Source organism: Sorex araneus, chromosome 2, assembly GCF_027595985.1.
Source record: "Sorex araneus isolate mSorAra2 chromosome 2, mSorAra2.pri, whole genome shotgun sequence".
NCBI lineage: Eukaryota > Metazoa > Chordata > Mammalia > Eulipotyphla > Soricidae > Sorex > Sorex araneus.
The window spans coordinates 27,970,011-27,985,769 of NC_073303.1; the positions used below are offsets into that span (position 1 = coordinate 27,970,011).

Consider the following 15,759-nt stretch of genomic DNA (forward strand, 5'->3'; position numbering starts at 1 on the left):
TGGGCGTGACGGAGACGGAGAAGCGACCCGGCTCCTGCGCCGTCTGCCCAGTCGGCCCCAGCGAGCCGGCGTCCAGTGGGCGGTCCCGGCCGGCGCGCGCCGCTGTCATTTTCGCTTTCCCCTAAACGCTTCATTTCCAGCCAGCGCGCCGGGGCGGAGCCGGTTCCCGGGACTCTCCCAGGGCCCCGCCCTGCCCGCCCCCGCCTCCTGCAGCCGCGCGGCCGCGGACTGGCCAGCCCCGAGAAGTGCCCAGCGGGGACCGCTGAGAGCCCCAGGCTCGGGGTGACCCCGAACGTCCCCTGCGCCCATGGCTGGCCCGGATTCCCCCGCTCCCGGCGGGTCCCCCTGCCTCTTCCGAGCGCGGTGCGCGTGGGTGGGGACCGCGCTGCTGCTGATTGCCGACTGGACGCTGCTCCGGCCAGCGCTGCCCAGGCTCGGCTCGCTGCTGGTGCCCAGCGCGCTGCCGCTGCTGCGGGTGTGGACGGCGGGGCTGAGCCGCGGGGCTGCGCTGTGGCTGGGGGCATGCGGCGTCCTCAGGGTCGGTGCCCGGAGCCCGAGCGCCGGAGCCCCGGGCTGGCTGGCGGCTCTGCAGCCCCTGGCGGGGGCGCTGGGCCTGGCCCTGCCCGGACTCGCCTCGTTCCGCGCGCTGCGCTCCTGGGGAGCCGCCGGGGACCCGGACAGCAACAGGCTCCTGCACTGGGGCACGCGCCTGGACGCCTTCGCCCTCTGCTACGCCGCCGCCCTGCCCGCCGCCGCCCTGTGGCATCAACTCGGGAGCCTCTGGGCGCCCGGGGGACGCGGGGGGTCTGGAGACAAGGTGCGCCGGCTTCTAGATTGTTTGGGCTCTGAGACCCGCCGCCTCCCGCTCGTTCTGACATTCTTGGTCCTCTCCTGTCTCGGTAAGCGCGATGCTCCGGAAAGGGTTGAGCTCTAGTAGGGGAAGTGAGTGAGGGGGACCAGTGCGAGTTATGAGGGCAGGACCCGGCTCGGGTTTGAGAAGCGCACTCCAAGGAGGAGCTCGGAGCTGGGTGGGAGTCAGGGGACCTGGGCTCCCCAGCGTTGCTTCATTGGGCCACACTGGGAAGGCCTTTCCTCTAGGGTGCCATATCGTCACCCCAGTTTGACCTCAGCGTCTCCTGTACCCTTCCCCCCGACGGTGGTGCGGGCTGGGTGGGCGCAGTCTGGCTCCAGCTGACCCCTTGTATCTGGCATTTGTAACCGAGGGTCTCTCCACTTCCTCCGCAGGAGAGATGGCCATTCCCTTCTTTACCGGCCGCCTCACCGACTGGATCCTGCAAGATGGCTCCGGCACGGCCTTCACTCGAAACTTGACCCTCATGTCCATTCTCACCATTGCCAGGTCTGGGAACAGGACCCCAGTGAAGAGAAAGTCGGAGTTGCCCTCAAAGAGCTCTCCCGTGGGGATACCTGGGATGCTCTCTGCTACCCCCTCCCCCCTGATGTTCCCCCACCCTCTCCTCTGTCTCCCCAGTGCGGTGCTGGAATTCGTGGGAGACGGCATCTACAACAGCACCATGGGCCGCGCTCACAGCCACCTGCAGGGAGAGGTGTTCCGGGCAGTCCTGCGCCAGGAGACGGAGTTTTTCCAACAGAACCAAACAGGTTTCTCAGAAGTGTTTTCATTAAGCGTCTGTTGACTCTCTTTACCCCATACACCCTCTGCACAGCCGTTCTCTTCCCTCCTTCTCTTTAGCCCATACATCTTTCATGTGCCACCTTGACATTGCATGTGCTGTCTATGTAGACGAATGAACATATTGCTGTTGGGGGGGCGCCCCAAGAAGTGCTTTGGGAGAACCAGGGCCTCCTCCAGCAATTCTCGGCCACCCAGCTCGTGGGTTTACTGAAATAGCCCAGAGGATGGGATGCTACTGCTTGAGCCGCCGTGTCGGGGACACCCAGGCCTCCCCAGCAGTGCTGAGGGCCTCGGCGCTGTACCTCATGATGCTCAAGGGACCAGGTGGTGCTGGGAATTGGGCCCAGGACTGCTGCAGGTGAGGCATTAACCGCTGGATGCTCTCCCGACCCAACATTGTCTTTTCTTACTCTTAAAAAAATTGATTGCAGGCACCACAGTTTACATTATTGTTAACGATACTGTTACATGTGTTAATGATATTGTTTCATGTGTTAACAATACTGTTTCATGTGTAACATACAGCCCTTCCCCAGGGTGAATGTTTCCCTCCCCCCTCCAACGCTCACCTTAGCACACCTTTCCCTCCCCTGATTTTTTTTTTTTTGGCTTTTTTTGGAGGGTCACACCCGGCGATGCACAGGGGTTATTCCTGGCTCTATGCTCAGGAATTACTGCTGGCGGTGCTCAGGGGACCATATGGGATGCTGGAAATAGAACTCAGGTCGACTGTGTGCAAGGCAAATGCCCTACCCACTGTGCTATCGCTCCAGCCCCACCTGCTTTTCTTATTCTCGATAATACTATAAGAGCACACTATTGTGCACCTTGAGAAAGCTTAGATTTTTCCATCTAGGATTTTCCTGTTAGTGGCATATGTGTATTTAGATAGAACCACAGCATTAAATTTTTTTATGAGATTGTTTACATTAATTGATTACATTCACTATTTCAACACCAATACCACCACCATTACACCTTTGCACCACCATTACACCTTCCACCACCATTATTTCAAATTTCCTCACCACTGTTCAAGCCTGCCTGACACAGCAGATTCTAGATAACTTATTTTCTATTGCTTATTATGAATATCATGAGAGGTCACATGGCCACTCTTGCAGCCGAATGCTCCTGGAATTCTAAATACATAAATGATTGTGGCCCAAAGACATCTCTGCTAATCCATTTTGAGATTCATTTGTGAGTCTGGATCAAGGCGGGTGGCATGTTTATTAATAGTTTGTGAGCGTGACAGCCAGGACCCCAAAGGGGCCGGGAGATGGGAAGGGACTAACCGCCATGTGGCCTGTCATCTTCAGACCCTGTTCCCACGTACTTGGGCTTTACTTCTGAAAGTTTGTGGCCACTGGGGCTTCATCTGGAGTAGGCGGAGCTGGGACACCCACTCCATCTGTCGTGCCCCAGTGACATTGGCTGACTCGGCACCGGGTCCGGAGAGATCTCTGGTGAGCTGCTGTCTTCCGGGATTCACTACTGTGTTCTGGATCAAGGCCAGTAGTGCACTTAAATATGACCCGGAAGAACTAAAGCATTTCAAATTTGGAAGTTTTGAGATCACACAGCACAGCTGCCTCATTTTATGGAGACACAAAGAGACCTAGACCCTAAGTGCTGAAACTTCCGCGGTCACATATGGACAGAGAGAGCCCTGGGATGGAAGCCGGTCTCTTGATTTCTAATCCCTTGTGTGTCCTCCAGCTCTGTTCTATGTCCAGCACAAGCTCCTCCCCTCCTCCGTGTGCAGCCTGGGGGCTACATGTTCCTTCGGGAGCAGAAATCTGCTGGAGAAACAGAAAAGTACATGGACAGTCATTTCCTTGTATTTGACCCGGATTTCTTGGGCAGGAGAGAGTTCTGTGTCTGGAGCACAGGCTCTGCCAGCAGGAGGCACAGATTCAGTTCTAATAGCAGATGACCCCTGAGCACTGTCAGGAGTAACACCTGGAGCATGGAGCTGGGAGAAGCCCTTGAGCACTGCTAGGTTGACCAACACCCCACCCACTGCAAAAAGAGATTCTTAGGCCAGACTTTTCCTATTACTTATTTGTGCTTTACTGAGATCCCCCCAAACTTCCCTAAACCCCTCACGTTATCTTTTTTGTTTGTTTTGGGGTCACACCTAGTGGTGTCCAGGGCTTAGTCTGAGGGATCATTCAGAGTAAGGCCTGCACTCAGGGGTCACTCCCGCTGGGCTCAGTGGACCATATGTGGCATATGTGGTGTTGGGGATTCAACTTGGGTTGGCCATGTGTAAGGCAAACACCCTACCAGCTGGACTGTATCTACCCACCCACCCCTCACCTTGTCTCGGCCTCCTTGGAACACCACGCTGGCACCTCATCATTGCTGATCCCCCCTTAGCTGAGCCTCTTGTCACTCTGCTCTCTTCTCCCCACCCTCGAAGGTGCCATCACATCTCGGGTGACAGAGGACACGTCCACCGTGAGTGAGTCTCTGACGGAGAAGCTGAGCTTACTGATGTGGTACCTGGTGCGGGGGTTGTGTCTCCTGGGGCTCATGCTCTGGGGGTCGCTGCCCCTCACCATGGTCACCCTGCTGGCCCTGCCTCTGCTCTTCCTTCCACCAAAGAAGCTGGGGAAATGGCAGCAGGTTTGTCCAGGGACTCGGCTCAGTGTTCACAGACCCCTCTTCTAGACTTGTTGAACCCAGTTCCTCTCCGATCTCTTTCCTTAGACTTTCCCGCATGTCACTGAGCATCCCTCTTCCCGCGACTTCCTGTCCTGTAACCTGTATTCTCAGATGCTCAGTGCTGATCTCCAGGTTCTCTGTATTTTCTCTGCTAGTTTCTGCTCACAACTCTCTTTAAGAGTATCATCATCTGGGCTGAAGAGATACTAGAGGGGGTAGGATACTTGCCTTGCATGTGTTGCCCCAGTTTTGAACCTCAGCACCCATATGGTCTCCTGAGCACCGCCAGGAGTGATCCCTGAGCACAGACCCAGGAATAAGCCCTGAACACAGCTGGGTATGGTTAAACCTCCCCCTGCTCCTCTCAGAAAGGAACATGATCATCAGCCGTCAGTTTAAAAGCAATGATCCTTTATGACCCTTTCTTTCTTCTGTATCTCTCTTCTTTGGGCAGGGGTGTTTGGTGCTGGGGGTCAAACCCAGGTTGGCCATGTGTGCAGCAAGTCCCCTACCTGCTATCCTTTTTCATTTTCCCTTCCATGTATCTCTTCAGCGTAGCTGTATGTGTCCCTTTCTCCTCTCTCCTGTTCTCTTCTCTCCTGCCTCTTCTCCCCGCTAACCAGGCAGCACAGGTACTAGGGTTCCTGACGGTTTTCCAAACCTCTATAACATCTACGGTCCTTGTTCCATAGCGCATGGCGGCACAGGTGCAGGAATCTCTGGCAGAGTCCAGCCAGGTGGCCCTTGAGGCGCTGTCTGCCATGCCTACGGTGCGAACCTTTGCCAATGAGGAGGGCGAGGCCCAGAAGTTTAGACAAAAGCTACATGATATGAAGACCCTCAATCACAAGGAGGCCGTGGCCTATGCAGTGAACCTCTGGACCACCAGTGTGAGTATCTAAAGACGAATCCCTTCTCCTCTGTCTCCCAAAAGACTCGGCTCCATTCCCTGTCCCATGTCCCAGCTCTATTCTTCTCTTCAGTTGGAGAAGCGGTGGTTGTCTTCATGCTCTCCTCCAATACCCTGACACTCAGTTACCTACTCTTTGTTCTCACCCCCTCACAATTCTTATACACGTTTGATGGTTTCCTTTCACTCTAGGGCCCAAAATCCACCCCATTCCTGTGTGGTCCAGTGTTGGGACTTTCTTTAGCTTTTTGCAAAATTTTCTCCTTTTTTTTTTTCCAAATGCTCCCCAGGGAAGGTGATGATGGTTACTGTGATCATGATGACATTTTATTGTTGTTGTTTTGGGGCCATACCTGGTGGTGCACAGGGGTTGCTCTGGCTCTGCACTCAGGAATCATTCCTGGTGGTGCTTGACAGAACCATATGGAATGTCGGGCATTGAACCCAGGTCAGCTATTTGCAAGGAAAATGCCCTCCCTTCCAGCTGTAATATTTTATGATGATAAGAGTTTTGATTATGTGTTATTGAGGAAGACTTCATGGAGTCCTTTCTACCTGTGAAACCGGGTAGAATGGCCTTTATACCTCTTGATTCTGATTCCTTGAGCTCCCTCTAGAATTTTCTAGCACAATCCTCTCTTTTACCCATCCACAGATCTCAGGGATGCTGCTTAAGGTGGGAATCCTGTATATTGGCGGGCATCTAGTGACCAGTGGGTCTGTCAGCAGCGGGAGCCTGGTCACATTTGTTCTCTATCAGAAAGAGTTCACCACAGCTGTGGAGGTAAGAACCCTCTAGTTTCACTCCTAATGCTTTGCCTGTCCCTGTTCCATTACTGTCTCTGTCACTTTCCTTCCTTCCCCTTCTCACGTCATGGTATCCTGGCAAGCAGACTAGGCCTCCCCACCTGCTTTCACTGTCCAACTTCCTCTCCAGGTACTGCTCTCCACGTATCCCAGTGTGCAGAAGGCCCTGGGTTCCTCAGAGAAAATATTTGAATACCTGGACCGGATCCCTCGCTGCCCAGCCAGTGGTGCGTTGACACCTGTAAACCCCAAGGGCTGCGTCCAGTTCCAAGATGTCTCCTTTGCCTACCCAAACCGTCCGGATGTCCCAGTGCTGCAGGTACCACCCACCCATCCTTCCACTCTACCAACCATCCCCTCAACGCTGCCATTTGAAATATGCTCCCAGACCATGTAACCACATACACACACAACACACACACACACACGCACATGCACACACACAACACAGATCCTTCCTAACCTTTTAGAAATGAAAATGAGAATCAGCCGAGCCAGGCTTTCTCAACCTTTCCTGATGGCGTTCATGGCCCCCTGTCCTACTGTTGGCCTTCTGCTCTTGTGCCACGATCCCCCCCATTTATGAGGCTTTTCTTATGACCCCCTTGGAATATCCTGGGAGTCCACAGGGGCTATATCCCCCAGGTTGAGAAACACTGATGTAATCCATCAGACTGGCCCAAACTCAAGAACCGATGTGGAGTTCCAGGGAGAAGAGAAGACTCAGGGAGAAGGCTCCCATGTCTTAAGGATGATGAAGCAAAAATTGCAGTCACCAGTTTTCCATCTTTCCTTCCCTTTTGTGATTTGGCATATGCTCCCCTCTCCCCATTTTCTCGTGGTATCCAGACAGTGACGCGGTGGTGTGTCATCTTTGCTCTTGTCTTTGCCTCCCCGAGGAGGTGTCATCCCCCAGGAATTTAAGCCTGTGCATGTGGGAGGTAGACTTTACTTTATTTCCCCATTTTTGTCTGTACATCTCTGGTGGGACACTTTGCAATAGGACATGAACTTGACAGTCTCCGTGTCGGGGTCCTTAGTAGTCCTCTCATCATGTGACTCTCTGGCTTCCAGGGGCTGACATTCACCCTGCACCCTGGTAAGGTGACTGCATTGGTGGGGCCCAATGGATCTGGGAAGAGCACAGTGGCTGCGCTGCTGCAGAACCTGTACCAGCCCACAGCTGGCCAGCTGCTGCTGGATGGGGAGCCCCTGCCCCAGTATGAGCACCGCAACCTGCACAAAATGGTGAGCAAAATAGTGACCTGGAGGAGGGAGGGCACTTCAAGTAAGAAGAGTGTCTTCACTGGGCGCGACCTCTGAGCACTCTAAAGGGGGTTCTGAAGTAATAGGCCTGAGGTGGAGATGGGGGATGCGAGAAAGGGATTGAACTTGTGTTGGTCACATGCAAAACAAGTGCCCTACCCGTCTCCAGCTCCTGATTCTTCTTTGTATTAAATCAGGTAGCTGCGGTGGGCCAAGAACCACAGCTGTTCGGAAGAAGCGTTCAAGAAAATATTGCCTATGGCCTGCGTCAGAAGCCAACCATGGAAGAGATCAAGGCTGCGGCCATGGAGTCCGGAGCCCACAAATTCATCTCCAAATTCTCTCAGGGCTATGATGCAGGTGCTGTGTGTCCACCTTTCCCAGTCAGTCTTTGCCTTTCCTCATCTCCAGTGGCCTTGCCTCTGTGCACACATTTCTCCCGCCCCACTGATCCACTTGGGAGACATGAGGTCTTGTTCTGATGACTCTTCCTCAGAACTGTTTCACCTTTCCAGAACCTTCTCTAGCCAGTTGCACCCATCAATTCTTGGTGGACATAGGTGATAGTGAGTGCGGTGTGTGTCACTTGTACGATGTATGATGTGTGCGTAGTTGTGTGCATATTATAGTGCTTCTTGTGTGATGTGTGATGTGTGTGCATGTGTTGTGTGTATATTCTGCGTGTGATGTATGTGTGCTGTGTACATGTTGTATGGGATGTGTGTATTAGTGTGGTATGCTTGTGTGTGTTTCTCTTCATGTTATCCTGCTCTCACACCATTGACTCTTGTTTCTGCAGACGTGGGCGAGGCTGGGAGCCAGCTGTCAGGTGGTCAGCGACAGTCAGTGGCCTTGGCTAGAGCATTGATCCGGAAACCCTGTGTTCTCATCCTGGATGATGCCACCAGTGCCCTGGATGCAGACAGCCAGTCAAGGGTGAGAGTCACCTCTGTTTCCACCCCACTGTCCTCCGCACTCTGCTTATGTTGTTAGACCAACTTCATGGTCTCTCTAACCAGTGCTTGTAATTCTTGATTTCTGTGAGCGTCTCCTCAATATGTTAAGGGAGATGACCTATGAACTCTGAAGGCAAACAAAGAAAAGATCCTCCTAATAAAATTAATATTAGTTGAACTAGGAGCTGTGCAGGTGGCATCTCACTCATTTATCCATCATGAATGCTTATGAGCTAGGGATTGTGCTCCTCAACTTTCAGATGCTAAAAGATCAGATGAAGATTAGGAGAGGTTGAATAACCTGTTCAGTGTTTTTCAGCAGTTGACTAGCAGAGCTCGGCCCCAAACTCAGCTCCACCTGACTTACTCTTCCTTAGAACAGAACGCCAGAGTTCTCCACCCATGAGTCTTCACTGTTTTCTTTGGGTTCACCATAGTTCTGGCTTCCACCCCTCTATTGCCACCTCCAGCTAATGGTCCTTATGAAACCAAAGGTTTGGGGTTGGAGCCATAGTACAGTGGGGAGGGCATTTGTTACCCAGGTTCAATCCCTGGTGCCCATATGGTTCCCTGAGCACCACCAATAGTGATCCCTGAGAGCAGAACCAGGAGTAAGCCCTGAGCACCACCAGGTGTGGCTCAAAAATCAAAAAAGAGAAAGAAAGAAGGAAAGAAAGAAAGAAGGAAATAAAGAAAGAAAGACGAAAGAAAGAAAGAAAGAAAGAAAGAAAGAAAGAAAGAAAGAAAGAAAGAAAGAAAGAAAGAAAGAAAGAAAGAAAACCAAAAGTTAAGTGGGAAAGTTCTCAGCACAAGAGTCCTCCATCTTCCTGGGGCTCCTTCAAGTGGGCAGTGATCCCCGTGAATTCTGGAAAGTGGGATGGCTGCCGGGCTGGTCGTGGCTCCCAGCTCTGACAGAGTCTGGCTTTTCTCAGGTGGAGAAGCTCCTGTATGAGAGCCCAGAGCGGGCCTCCCGGACAGTGCTGCTCATCACCCAGCGTCTCAGCTCCGTGGAGCAGGCGGACCACATCCTCTTTCTGGACGGAGGCATCATCTGTGAGGAGGGAACCCACCAGGAGCTCATGGAGAAACAGGGACGCTACTGGACCATGCTGCAGGCCCCTAATGGCTCAGGTGTCCCGGAATGAAGGACTGCTCAGACCCTGTCAGTGGTAGATAGTCTGGAAGTGCGAATCTTCCCTGAGCTGGAGTAGGGGGGTCGCCCAGGAGAAGTTACATCCTAAAGCTAATTCCTGAACTGCCAAGGCTTCCTCCTCTCCAAGCTGCTGCCCATAACAGAGTTCTTGAGAAACAGGTTGAACTCCTTAGAACATACAGAAAGGGAAGGTTACTTCCCAGAAACAGCCAAAGGCATATGCTGCCTTATGTATTGTTGATATTTATAATAAAACTGGCATTTTGTATGGTGGTTTCTGGAGTTGTCAGCGCCTTCTGCAAACTGTGATGGAGCCTGATCTTGTTCTCCATCGGCCTCAATGTCTACAGCACCCCCAAGTGCACCATCTTCTCCCTTGTGTTTTTGTTTCTAAGGTTGCCCGTTATCTTTCTTTTTCTCTCTTTCTTTCTTTCTTTCTTTCTTTCTTTCTTTCTTTCTTTCTTTCTTTCTTTCTTTCTTTCTTTCTTTCTTTCTTTCTTTCTTTCTTTCTTTCTTTCTCTCTTTCTCTCTCTTTCTTTCTTTCTTTCTTTCTTTCTTTCTTTCTTTCTTTCTTTCTTTCTTTCTTTCTTTCTTTCTTTCTTTCTTTCTTTCTTTCGTTTTTTTTTCTTTATTTCTTATCACAAAATTGTTCATGATTGGGTTTCAGTCATACAGTGCTCCAACACCCTTCCTTTCACCAGTGTACATTTCCCACCACCAATATCCCCAGTTTCCCCATTATTTCCCCACTCCCCCCACCTCACATGCACCCCCACCCATAATCACCCTCAAGGATGAACCAGCGCCCTCCAGGGCACGAGCAGCTGCAGCTCGCAGCGGGGTCTCTGTGCAAGAGCGAACGCGGGAGCTGGTGCGCTGAGCGCGACAGGATCCACCGCGGCCACTTGGTCCTTTCTCCCGAGCTCACTCGGCTCAGGCACCTCCCCAGCGCATGTGGCCTCGGCCTGGGGGGCGGGGCTGCTCGCAAATCTCCTCCATTCAGAGGCCGTGGTCGCGGGACGTAAGTGGTTGCTGGGCAGATTAGGTTCGCAGAGGTTGCACGGAGAGGCGGGGTTTGCAGGTGTTAAACTTGCAAGAGCGCGCCCCAGCGCAGGTAAATCGAGGCAGTCGGTAGGTAGGACCTTACTTATGCGTGCAGGGAAGAACCCTGACTCCGGAGCGCCCTAGGAAGAACCGGGCCCTCTCCTGCCCTCACGCTGCGGGGGTCGATTTGTGCCGGCTGACTCAGGCCCCTCCAGGCTGCGCGCCCCCCACGTACTCCGACTCCTCCCCTGCTTGAATAAAATAGTGCTCCCGCCAACACCCTTTTCCCCATCCCGACACGAAGTGACTCCTGCTTCTTACCCGGCCCCTCCCGGTCGAGACCACCCCCAGAGGGTGCGCCTGCAAGTTGGGGGGCCTGGTGCGCTCTGGCCGCCCCCTGGGGGGCTCCCGCAGACCCGCGCGCTCTCTTCCTCCCTGCGCTCGGCCAGTGCCTGACGCACCGTGTCCCCAGGCTCCCTGCGGACGGCGCGGGGCCGGCGGAGGGACGGTCATCCCAACACGACTCCCAGGGGCGGCGGGCCGGGGGTGGGGTGGGGTGGGGTGGGGTGGGGGAGAGTCGGTTCCGTCCCCGCCAGGGCTTTCGCTTTCGCTTCCTCGTCCTGGCCGCGGCCCGCGGGTGCCCACGGCCATGGCGCTGCTGGAGGTGTGCGGAGTCCCTGGCGCGCGGCGGGGCGGCTGGGAGCTCCCGGACGCCGATTGCGGGGCTCGCCCGGACCCTGGACACTACAGCTTCTCGCTGCGATCTCCGGAGCTCGCCGTGCCGCGGGGACTGCAGGTCGGGGCCGTGCGGGGACCCCCAGAGGGAGGCTGGGAGGCGCGCGCCGACGGCCGCGGGGAACGTCGGGGCCCTGGTTGGAGCACGGAGAGGCCCAATGCGCAGGGCTGACCCCCGAGGGTGGGCGCTTAAAGTTGGGGGCTCACAGGCAGAGGGTGAGGGGGGCTCCCTGGGGAAAAACAGAGACTTTTCTGCCTTTTCTCATTTCTCCAAGGTACGGAAACCTGGATGCCTGGGGGTAGGAGTGGGAGGGGGCGCTCGGGAAGTGGGGGCGCTATCCTGGGGCACAAGGGCTGTGCGGTGCTCAGAAACCTGTGAATAGTGGTGGGTCACTTCGCACTGGAGTGCCAGCCCAGGTGGGCATACTCGGGGGCTCTTCTGTAAAATGGGGGCTCTGGATCTCAAGCATATTGGTTATTGATCTCAAGCAGAAGGTTAAAGGAACTATGAATGGAAGAAGCTAAAGTTGCCCTTAAGCTGATTGGTTAGGGTAACATTTCAGTTCCACCGCACTGATCAAACTAACGCCGTGAGATCGTGAGATCGGGGCGCCCCTTCTCCCAGGCTCTCACTTCCTCGTACCGGCCGGCTGGCTCTGACGGGGTGTTTCAGTTACTTAGAAGTTGTCTACCCACCCCCAACCCCAGTCCCCGGTTCCACAGACTCCCCAAACCCTTTTTCTGGAGTCTCTTCTGCTGCAGGAGATTTTCATTCCTCTGTCCGGTGGTTCTCTCTAGCCCACAGACTTCCTCCAATCTCTGGGCGGTAATGGAGAAAGCAACGTGCAGATCGAGATGGCGCACGGCACCACCACGCTGGCCTTCAAGTTCCAGCACGGGGTGATTGTGGCCGTGGATTCTCGGGCCTCTGCGGGGAGTTACATCGGTGAGCGGGTATTCCGGCAGAGCGGCAGGCAGAGGGGGGGATCTGAGACCCTCCTCTCAGAAGAGGCCTGAAGGCCCGAACCCAAGCCATAGACAGGTGTGGGGTAGGGAGAAATCTATGGGGTGATTCCTCACTTTTCTCAAATACCCCATCTTCTTCTTCCAGACACCTTAAGGGTGAACAAGGTGATCGAGATCAACCCCTACCTGCTTGGCACCATGTCTGGGTGTGCTGCGGACTGTCAGTACTGGGAACGGTTGCTGGCCAAGGAATGCAGGTAGGCTAGGCCTGGCTCCCTCCTAAGCCATGTGGTCCATCCTGAATCCTCCATCATCCGGACACTGCTCCTCACTCTTTCCCTCCCCCCTCCCCAGCCTTATAGCTCTCAGGACTAATGTAGTATTTGACAAAGCAATCCTTTGCGCGCTCTCTCTTTCTCTCTCTCACATACACACACACACACACACACACACACACACACACACACACACTCATACTCTCCGTCCTGCCAATAAAACCAGATAATTTGTCAGCAAAAACAAATTAGCCAGAAAAATTCTTTAGCATAGATAGACACCCTCCATCTCTTTTGGTTGCTTTGGTGAGATTTCTTCATGTGGTTAGACACTTAGAATTGCAAATCATGCCTTGATTCCTTTCAAGTGCTTGTTATTATCTCTCTAATCACTTGCTGCCAAGTGGACCCTTCTGCGCTAGCCTCCTCTTGCCTCCCCGTCTCTTGGCTCACTGCCCTGTCTGTCCCCACCAGGCTGTACTACCTGCGGAATGGGGAGCGCATCTCCGTGTCAGCAGCCTCCAAGCTTCTCTCCAACATGATGTGCCAGTACCGGGGCATGGGCCTCTCCATGGGCAGCATGATCTGTGGCTGGGACAAGAAGGTGGGTGCATTCCCCATGCCCCTCACTCCCCACGAGTGACCTCTTTCTCCTCTGCATACCCCCAATTCCCTGCCTTTCAAGACATGACCCTTCTGTTCTAGAACAGTCCCAGCCGATCCTCAGACTGTTCCTTGATTCAGATGTATATTGACACCCACAGTAGATGTGTCTGTGTTTCATAAGCATCTTCCTTTTGACAAAATAACTGATTCTGGGGCCAGGGAGATAGCGCAGTGGATAGGAAACTTGTCTTGCATGCAGCCAACCCAGTTTTGATCCCCGGCATTTCTTTTGGTGCCCCGAGCCTGCCAGGAGTGATCCCTAAGTGCAGAGCCAGGAGTAAATCCTCAGCACCGCCAGGTGTGGCCCCCAAACAAACAAGCAAAAAAAAAAAAAAACCGAGAGAAAACTGATTCCAAGATTGCTTTTCGTCTTTTCAATTTACAGAGTTCCATGATTGATACCAAAGTGCTATCCTAGTTCAAATATTCCTGTTTTATCTCACTCTTGGGTTCACTGTCTTATGGTTTTCACCCTCAAGCTTGTATTTTGCCAACATTTCTTTCTTCAATTCCAACTGGGAAATAACAACTTTCTTGTACCCCATAGGGTCCCGGACTCTACTATGTGGACCAGAATGGAACCCGGCTCTCAGGAAGTATGTTCTCCACGGGGAGTGGGAACACCTATGCCTATGGGGTCATGGATAGTGGCTATCGGTACAATCTTAGCCCAGAAGAGGCGTATGACCTGGGCCGCAGGGCCATTGTTCACGCTACCCACAGAGACAACTATTCCGGAGGCGTCGTCAATAGTAAGAAGCATCTCTGCTTGGTGGCGCGGAAGCGGGATTTAGAGTGGGGGACTTGGGAGACAGAGTGGCAGGGAGATTTCCGGGCTTAGAAGTGGGGCCTTTGAGCCCAGACAGTAAGTGCTTTCAGTGTGTGCATTGCTATTGTCCCTTGCTACATAATATTGTTAACAGGAACTTGCTGAAGTCCCAGGTGACTCCATGTTTGTTTGTCCGCCCACAGTGTACCACATGAAGGAAGACGGTTGGGTGAAAGTGGAAAGTACAGACGTCAGCGAGCTGATGCACCAGTACCGGGAGGCCTGGAAGTAACAGCTACGGCAGCTGGGCAGCCCCATCTGGGAAGGCCTGGCTGGTCAGGGGCCGGGGCCAGCTGGGCCCAGAGAAAGGGCCTCTCCTGAGCCCGAGATGGAGGCCAGCTGCAGTGGGGCCTGGCGTGGTTTACCCTTTTGTGGTTCTCAATTTCAACAAGCATTCTCTCACCCTGCCCCCAACTTTCTGGGTGTTTCAGGAAATACAATAAAGAAAGACGGTTATACATGTATCTGTGTGTGGCTGAGTGGATGAGGGGTTGTGGGAGGCAGAAAATAATGGGAGATTTTTCTTAAGAAAAGACCCTGAAGCCCTTCCTAAGGAACAAGGCCTCACCAAGTCTTTCTCCTGGTTCTCATTCCACTTTTGTGTTCCCAGGACCTCAGAGAGACTGATCACTGTTTTCTGTGGACATTTGCCACCATTTTCAATTTAAATCAAGGTGTGCTCTGTAGGGATACAATCTGGGAGCATGGTGGGGTCCATTATGAACGGTTTGGGTGTCTGGGAGAAAAAATGCTTTTGATTTTGTAGCATGGGTGAAACTATACAAAGAGAGGAGTTCCACCTCACACATGTGCAGTGATTACAAGCACGGGTTCACTTACCTTAAATGACACTTTGGAGATATTGGATATTGGAGGTGAAGAGGGACATTAGGGGTTCAGTTTCATGATGTGTCACGCTCAATTGCAAGGTGACAGGGCCATGATTGAAAAGGAAGAGAGGACTCTATCGAGTGAGGGCAGGAGGGAAAAGATTTAGGTTAGAGAATTGAGAGAGACATGAGGAGATATCCTGCAGGAGCTGTAGGAAGGAGCATGGATAATCACCTCTCAAGGGGGCTGGTCCAAGGAAGAGCTTGAATTGGGAAGGAGCTGAGCACGGAGCTCATTTTTATTAGGGAGAGATTCTTAAAATTTCAGAATATATAGGGTTGCAGGAATTTTAGGAAACTGTTAATACAAATTGGTACTATTTCCTCCCCCCCCACCCATCCTAACTGAAAGTTGAAATGACTCATTCGTAGTCACACCAAAATGAGTGGTTTGGGGTCAGAGAGCAAATACAGTGGCAAGTACAGCCCTTGCCTCACATGTGGCTGACCTGGGTTTGAATCCTTGGTGCCACATATGCTCCCCTGGGCACTGTTTGGTGTGCCCTCCTCCCCTGTTATCTCCATTCCCACCCCAAAGGGTGATTTAGAAAGCAAGTGATCCTCCCTTGGGGACTATTTTGAGGTTGCAAGGTAATTTCCACCTGAGGAGTTATTTCTGAAACACACAAATATCTATGATCCATAGAGACATTCTGGCTCAGGCTGGACCCACAGAAGCTGGATTATTGTACAAATTGGAATGAACTCAGACCAAGAAATAAACTGCATTTCCCCCACATGCCATACTAGCCTGTTCTCAACATAATTTGGAGAATTTTTATTTATTTATTTTTAAATTTAATTTTATTTTTATAAAGTAGTTCACAATATTTGATTACATTTAGTATTCGAACACCAATCCCACCACCATTACACCTTCACACCACATTTTGGATACAATATAATTGTATACAATATAATAATTGGATTGG

At 52.8% G+C, this 15,759-nt stretch overlaps 2 protein-coding genes across 2 annotated transcripts; both read left to right on the forward strand.

Moving 5' to 3' along the window:
* The first annotated feature begins 191 nt into the window (after positions 1–191).
* On the forward strand, positions 192–9,682 carry TAP1 (transporter 1, ATP binding cassette subfamily B member). The gene is made up of 11 exons (XM_055127741.1): positions 192–899; positions 1,246–1,360; positions 1,493–1,623; positions 4,086–4,291; positions 5,023–5,220; positions 5,896–6,024; positions 6,178–6,366; positions 7,122–7,295; positions 7,511–7,673; positions 8,113–8,249; positions 9,202–9,682. Exons 1-11 carry the CDS (start codon positions 308–310, stop codon positions 9,412–9,414), a joined length of 2,247 nt encoding a protein of 748 aa, XP_054983716.1. The 5' UTR covers positions 192–307; the 3' UTR covers positions 9,415–9,682.
* A 1,375-nt stretch (positions 9,683–11,057) lies between these two features.
* On the forward strand, positions 11,058–14,384 carry PSMB8 (proteasome 20S subunit beta 8). Its single transcript, XM_004617728.2, has 6 exons — positions 11,058–11,262; positions 12,000–12,147; positions 12,313–12,424; positions 12,917–13,046; positions 13,656–13,860; positions 14,081–14,384. Exons 1-6 carry the CDS (start codon positions 11,116–11,118, stop codon positions 14,167–14,169), a joined length of 831 nt encoding a protein of 276 aa, XP_004617785.2. The 5' UTR covers positions 11,058–11,115; the 3' UTR covers positions 14,170–14,384.
* Positions 14,385–15,759: the final 1,375 nt, after the last annotated feature.